Below are 8,196 nucleotides of genomic sequence, written 5' to 3'. Positions count from 1 at the left end.
AATAATAATAATAATCATAATAATAATAATAATGATAATAAATTAAGCTTTTTATATAGCGCAATATCCACTAAACGTACTCAAAGCGATTTACAAAGACGAAAGGTGAAGAATATCATCGTGCATTGGCATCATATTCGTTATGACTCGAAAGAAACGACTTGTAAAACACATGAATGCGGAGACTTCAAGAAGATCTAGATCTCGTCACATCGCAAATGACACACGTATGGGAGACAAGACCTTCAGATTTCTCACTGTACTCAGTGAGTACCAGGCAGGTGACAGAATTGTCTCCGTCGAAAATAACGTTTAGGCGTATAGATAGATAGTGTGCGCTTGGCTAAGAAACTTATAACATTGCCGATGTATAACGGACCAACACACAAAATTGTGTGTAACTATGATTGTTTATAGTCTGGTTAATACAGTTTAGTGAGAATTACTCATAAAGACGGATGGCAAAAGGCAATAACAAAGACTTGAGTGACGTCAGCTTCATACTATCTATAACTTATGTGGTATGGCTATCCGTGTGGTAGCCTTTGTAAAGTGTTATGGCGTCAAATGTTTTTGTTTTGTTTGTTTTTGTTTTTGTTTTTTTTTGTTTTGTATGTCGTATTCTTGTCAATGAAAAAAAATCCTTCGAGTCTACCTGAAGCATGGCTCGAATCTGAGACCTCCCGCATCACCGCGTAGTCATCGTTAACTTAAAGCCTGTCACTGACCAAAAAATGACGTCAAAATGCCAGTCTTTGGCCACAAAAGAAAACAAATCGTGAGTTGTATTCAATGGGACCGTTTGTTTCCATGAGCACTACTAACCTCAACTCACCAGACGCTACACAAACCTAAAAAAATGACGTCAAACTGCCAGTCCTAGAGGGTTCTTGTGTCAGGCTATAAGTTAACGATGGCTACGCTAGGAGCCTTTGTAAAGCGTTATGATGTCACATGTTTTTGTTTTGTTTGTTTGTTGTATTCTTTTCAATGGAAAAAACAAAATTCTTCGAGTCTACCAGAAGCATGGCTCGAATCTGAGACCTCCCGCATCACCGCCAAAATGTGTTAACCACTCATTCAAACTACAGCTACAAAATTTATTTAATTTGCCCGTACCTTTCCTGAACCCGGGTCGTTAGAGAATCATCCTCAAGCTGCCCCGTCTTAGTGTAAAGATAGTCATCAGAGAATGTACCGCTGATGTCAAAGAGGCCTTGAAACCCCAGATTACTGTTGATGCTCTGGCTGGTGGCAGACGTGTAGTCCTTCCAGTTGGTGATGATCTCGGCGTATGAGTCCACGCGACTAGTCTTGACTGGGTACACGTTGATGGAGTCCGGGATGAGGAATCTGCCGTCGTCTGTGGTGCGGCAGTAGCTGGAATGTTAATGGAATTATTTTTAATTAATTATGCCTTTCCACCACGACGTCATAAGACATCGTCGTCTAGGCATTCTACGAAGGAATATTAAAGATAATTCATCAAACAAGATGTCTGATGTCAACAGGAATCGCCCATGTTGTCCAAGTCAGCAAATTGGGGGTTAATAACCTTGCTCAAGGAAAAAAAAGAAATTGCTTGAGGAGGGGCTCGAACCGAGGACCTTCCGGTCACAGTGCAATGCCTTAACCACTCGACCACTTCGCCCCCCCCCCCCCAATTACTTGACTTACTTGACTTAGATGCCTTTCGCGTCTCGACCGAAAGATCGGGTCGCCTTGGCTGTTTCCAGTATTTCCTGTGTGAGGTGTCTCCAATATTGCCGGTCCTCTGCTCGGGTTCTCAGATTTTCAAGGTCCCCTGCCGTTATGAGACTAATGCTTTGTCCAAGTGTTGTGAGCCCCCCCCCCCCAATTATAGTGATACTAAATCAGTGAGGCTCGAACCCAGGACCTTCCGATCCATACCACTAGACCACATAGCCGTTATCAATCAACACTGATTTTCGTGAAGCATGGCTACCTTTTTTGTTGGCTGATGAAAGGCTTTGAAGCTGAAACAGCAATCCATGCTAAAGTTGTTTGTTTTTTTTCTACTTTGAAGCAGTTATACTTATTTTTGGGGGTCGCGATAGCTCAGTTGGCAGAGCACTCGCTTCACACGCAAAGGGACCGAGACCGGGTGCAGTCGAGATTCTTTTTTATCTGCCCCCCCCCCCCCTTGTCTACCTAGCAGTGAACGGGTAGCTGAGTCTGTTTGATTTGGCGGAAAGTACTTTGCCATAGACTGGTGTTCTATCAAAAGGATAGCAAGTAATTTCTATTGTCCGTTTTACGCTATATAGAAACCGGGATAAACTCCGGCTCCATGGGCCGAGTGGCTTTGAAGGAAAAAAGAAATCAGTGATCAGTTGTCTAAAATGAAATTATGTCGCAATGATGTACTATCTAAATAAAGACTATGAATTCATATTAATGAAAGATTAGAAATTCTAAACATTTTAAAGTTAATGGAATATATCCGACGTATACATATTAACAGGTCTGATGACCGAGCGGAAGCAATTATGGACTTGATTTAACAATATTTACCCCAAAGAGTCAGCCAAAATAAAAACCCATGATAACCAACCTGTAATTTACAGCAAGGACAGAACCCATTGGGGCATTTTTCAGATTGTCCCAGCCTGATCCAGGTAAAGCCTCCAGTTTAGCCATAAACCTTTCCTCATAACCTCCTCCGCCATTCTCTCTGAGTGGCGTTGTCTGCTGACAAAGCCTGAGATCGCCGGGACTGTACAAGTTCTTTGGTGGATCGGCTTTGCAGCAAGAGATAATGGAGAATACGATGAGGATGGTGGGGAATATACTCCCGTGCATTCTTGTAATACGACCAGGTCTAGGCTTAAAAAAAGTAAATGAAAATAATAAATCAAAATTCCCTTTATTCATCCCCTAGAGGAAATTCGTCTTTAGGGAAGACTGGAATAACCCAGGAGACCAGCGCCGCAAAGTGAGCTAGGCCGAGGTGACGTGCTCAAGGTCACGCAGCGCAACTGCGGGTGATTGAACTCGGTACTTTTCGGGTACGAAGCAAAGACCGTACAACTAAGCCACTCTGCCCCTTGTGAGCAGTACATGTATGAAATTAAGAAATTAGGGAGCAGGCACTGGTATAAGATAAAGATCTGACCAAGTGTGTATGAAAGGTGCCAGACAACGCAGGAAAGAAAAATACAAGAAAAAAAAACATCTAAAAAAATCAGTCTACCTCGACTGGGATCGAAACCCAGACCTTCTGAATAACGGTCAGACGTGCTACCATTACACTTATAATAATAATAATAATAATAATAACAATAACAATAATAATAATAATAATAATAATAATAATAACAATAATAATAATAATAATAATAATAATAATAATAATAATAATAATAATAATAATAACAATAATAATAATAATAATAATAATAATAATAATAATAATAATAATAATAATAATAATAATAATAATAATAATAATAATAATAATAATAATAATAATAATAATGATAATAATAAGAAGAAGAAGAATAAGAATAATGACAAGAATAATAACCACAATAATAATAATATAATAATAATAATAATAATAATAATAATAATAATAATAATAATGATAATGAATAATGATAATGATAATGATAATGATAATGATAATATTAATAATAATATAACAATAATAATAATAATGATAATAATAATAATAATAATAATAATAATAATAATAATAATAATAATGAAAATAATAATGACAATAATAATAATGAAAATAATAATGACAATAATAATAATAATGACAATAATAATAATAATAATGACAATAATAATAATGATAATAATAATGATAATAATAATGATAATAAATAATAATAATAATAATAATAATAATAATAATAATAATAATAATAATAATAAAAATAATAACAATGACAATAATGATAATAATAATAATAATAATAATAATAATAATAATAATAATAATAATAATTATAATTATAATATTAATAATAATAATAATAATAAAAATAATAATAATAATAATAAAAATAATAATAATGACAATAATGATAATAATAATGCAAGCCATATGTTTGTTATGCTTCATTAAAACAATGCTAGTATTGTATTGAGTTCTAAGGAACACTCACAAAGGCATTTGATAGGAACCATCGTTGCATCAAGTGCATGCCAATCAACGGAAATGTTTTGTATTCTTGTTAACTCACTCAATCCTAGAGTTTTTTGCTACTTTTCGAAATTGAAAAATATGTCTTTAAAATGAGCATATACTCAATTGTGACCCTTCGCCTCAAAACGGTATTAAGTCGGGTTTTAAAGATGTTGAAAATTGAATTTATAGCCAGTAATATCAGACTTTTGTTGAGTTTATGCGAATTATTGAGGAGAATAGCAACCATATTTTAGGGTGCTAATGCCAACAATTTATATTTTTGACCAGTTTAACATTAAATTCGACTTTTAAGCATGTGGTTCGCTCCGACATAATACCGTTTTGAGATGATGGGTCACATTATAGTTTTATTAAACTACAATTAACATGTAAAAACTAAAAACATTAGCTATGATGCTACGTCTATAATTTGTCTCAGAAAAATGTAATAAATAGGCATTAGGTAAAAGTTTAATAAAAATAACCCGGGTAAACTACGGATATAGTCGGTTTTAGGGTCGAGTGAGTTAAACTGGCATTTTGAAAACATTTTGAAGTATATTCATTCTCTTGAAATATTTTATTATTATTAACAATAATGAATTTTCAATAAAGTCATATTATTATATTGATAAGAAATTATTGTTATTTGCGTTGTGTTAAATCAATAAAATTAATAATATCTAGTAATAAAAGATGTTTACAAATCCTAAAATAGTGAGTGGAGCAGGCATTTGTGTTGATAATAACAAGACATGAAGTGGCTCAAGCCGTTTTTAAAGCCCAAGTTAGATATAATTTTTCATTGTTATTATATCAATACAAATTGTAACAAATAAAGAATTAAAATACTCACAGTAAACAACAGCCAATTATCCCGTGTGTTGAATTAATAAGACTGATTGTAATGTTCGTGTTTATTACAATTACACAACATCTAAGGGTGATACACTGGGAACGTTAATAGATAACATGAAAACCTTATCGCTATGGTCAGTAGTGCCGTACTCAGGAAAAACACGTATTTAAAAATTTGGGCCCGAAAACTCTTCCTTCAAATATCGATCGATTAAAATGGCCCTCATCTTGGCACAAATAAAAAACTCTCAAACCTGGGACTGAAGTCTTTTATAAAATTTTGCCAAGAAAGATGAGTGTTATCTTAATCGATCGATATTTGAAGGACGAGTTTTTGGGCCAAAATATTAACTACGTGTTTTTTCATAGTTTGACAGAGTATTCGTTGACATAATAAGCTGACAAAGAGGTGACAATCCAAAGATAACGAGTTTTAAGTGTTGTCCTTTCTTCAATCACCTGCACGATGTCTCCATATGTAACAAAATCAAGCTATGTTAAGGGTTATCAGTTATCAGATGGATGACAATAATCTCAAACTCTGCCCGCCTCCGAACGTTGTCGTCTCGTGATACGACCACAGCCTTCCGACATGCAGGGCACTACTTGTTCGAGTTTTGTTGTCGGCGGCGCAAAGATAAGTCTTTGAAAAGGGTTTCTTTATTTACAATCCCTCACTATTCTGAGGTATAAATTAATAAAAGTAATAGTAATAGTAACAGTAATACTAACAGTGATAGTAACAGTAATAGTAACAGTAATAGTAACAGTAATAGTAACAGTAACAGAATTAGTAGTAGTAATAGTAACAGTAATACTAACAGTAGTAGTAACAGTAATAGTAACAACAATAGTAACAGCAATAGTAACAGTAATAGTAACAGTAATAGTAACAGTAATAGTAACAGTAACAGAATTAGTAACAGTAATACTAACAGTAATAGTAACAGTAATAGTAACAGTAATAGTAACAGTAATAGTAACAGTAATTGTCATGGTCTCAAGTGAGTAAAGAGCTACTCGACTATGCATAAAATATATGTAGAATGAGGCCCCAGAATTTACTAGTTACTATAAATGAAAAACAATTAACGATTTGTTTACAATGAAATAAAAATGATGATGAAATTTAATTAAAAGAGATAAACAGTGATCGTGGCAGTTACAAATAGAGATATGAATATTTTACGTAACTTATAATAATATGTCAGGTTCATAAGTTTACGTTTCCAGGCAGTTGATGGGCTTGGATGATCTATTCCTCTGATAACAGGATTGGACTCGTAAAATTCCACTTCCAGGCAACTGGTAAGGAGTTATAATGTAGTACAGCGGGCTTGGGTTTGATCCTTGAAGATTATACAATCAAAGTTAAAAGCTCCGGCGTCTTAATGGTGTAGATATAATATCTACAAAGTCCCAAAAGATAAAAATCTTACAATATATATATAGGAATAGAGTGACTGGCCGTCCGGCATAGATTGTGGAGAGAAAGTGAGTGTCGAATGTTAGACCTATCAGCTTTTATAATAAGTGGCTACGTGACAGAATGTAGAACGAAAAGTATTCACTAATTAGAAATTAATTCGAGGGAAGGCTATAAAAGGAAAGACGATCTAATATTAGAAGGTAAAGTTTATCTAGGCCTACCGAAATATAACTGGAGTGAGATGAATTCAGTTCTTAATAAAATAAAATTTAATAAGATAATTGTGAACAATCTTTACTGTGACACCCCCCACCCACGTTTAAAATATACTCTTTAACCATTATGGGAAAGATAGATTTTACAAACGGAAGTAAATTTACTATCATGATAATCTAGCATTAATCCATTGTTATGATTTGTGCTACAATTAAATTATTTATTAACTAGACATGGAAATGTTTATATTAACGTAGGTATATGAATGGGTGACAATAACAATGAAAGATTGTGATTACAAATCATTATGATGAACAACATGATGGCAATGTGATTACAAATCATTGTGATAAACAATAGTGATGGCAATGAAGCATGATTTAAGTCGATGATATGAAGGTAATTTACTGAATGAAATGAATGAAAATGTTAATGGAATATTGACATTTCAATTATTAATCATAAATGAGTGAAAATTCATAACAATAATAGATAAAGAGAAGATTTCCCAAATCATGAATGGGTATGGTATATATATCCAAACAATACTCAATGTTACATTAAGTTGGGTCATCATGTTTACAAATAAAATTATCGAATTTGTGCGTTCTGATTTGGCATAATTTGCGAGGTAACTAACAGTATGCATGGGAGGTTAAGTTATACCCTTCTCACGTCATTACACTAATCGAGAAAGTAGGTCGGCGTGAATATTTTCACAACCTGGTATGTGAGAGATACTGAAAGTGTAATTTTGCAAAAATAGACTCCACCTTAGTACTCTACTGTTATTCATTCTGTTATTTCTTATGTACGTGAGTGGCTTATGGTCCGTTTCGACCACAAACTCTTTTAGCAGTAGATATCTGCTGAATGTCTTTAAAGCAAAGACGATGGCCAGTCCTTCACGCTCTATTACAGAGTATCGTGATTCTCTGTCCAATAATTTTCTGCTTGCATATAAGCAAGGCATTAGAGTTCCCTCATGCTCCTGTAATAGTACACCTGCGATGCCCTTATCAGACGCGTCAGTTCTTACAACAAATTCTTTTGATATGTCGGGTAATTTAAGAATTGGTTCTGAACAGAGTAATGCCTTTAATTGGTTAAAGCTATTCTGACACGCTTCTGTCCAAACAATTTTGTTCGGTGACCCATTCTTTGTCAGATTTGTTAGCGGTGTCGCGATGTGCGCGAAGTTGTAAATGTATTTCCTGTAAAAATTTAGGAGCCCAAGTACTTTGCGTACTTCTTTTTTTGTCTTAGGTGGTTGCAATTGTGCGATTTTTGTTTGTTTTTCTGTCTCGGGTGTCTGTGTCCCATGACCAACGGTATGACCGAGAAAATCAATTTCGTAAAATGCAACGCTTGTTTTTGACGGTTTTGTTGTTAAAGAATTACGTTTTAATGCTTCAAGCACTAATTCTAAGGTTGTCATGTGATCAGTCCATGAGTTTGAGAAAATACATGCGTCGTCGAAGTATGAGAGTGTAGACGGGATGTCTTTTAATAACATACGCATCATTCTTTG

General features: G+C 34.2%; 2 protein-coding genes across 2 annotated transcripts in view; one reads left to right on the top strand and one right to left on the bottom strand.

The window, feature by feature from the left end:
- LOC144955920 (macrophage-expressed gene 1 protein-like) overlaps positions 1-5,087 on the bottom strand; it is a 27,889-nt gene extending 22,802 nt beyond the window's left edge. Inside the window, exons 1-3 of the mRNA XM_078886181.1 lie at positions 5,019-5,087; positions 2,576-2,842; positions 1,120-1,380 (exon numbers count right to left, since the gene is read on the bottom strand). Of these exons, the coding sequence (XP_078742307.1) occupies positions 1,120-1,380; positions 2,576-2,823 (509 nt within the window). The 5' untranslated portion in view covers positions 2,824-2,842; positions 5,019-5,087. The remainder of the gene's footprint in view (positions 1-1,119; positions 1,381-2,575; positions 2,843-5,018) is intronic.
- Positions 1-8,196, top strand: part of LOC144956093 (uncharacterized) — a 137,241-nt gene that overhangs the window by 112,097 nt on the left and 16,948 nt on the right. The gene's annotated exons all lie outside the window — the stretch shown is intronic.

The sequence above is a fragment of the Berghia stephanieae genome, chromosome 10, assembly GCF_034508935.2.
Source record: "Berghia stephanieae isolate SIO BIC M18660-M18661 chromosome 10, UCSD_Bste_1.3, whole genome shotgun sequence".
NCBI lineage: Eukaryota > Metazoa > Mollusca > Gastropoda > Nudibranchia > Aeolidiidae > Berghia > Berghia stephanieae.
Note: the sequence above shows the minus strand (reverse complement) of the source record. Positions and strands in the feature narration are given on the sequence as shown.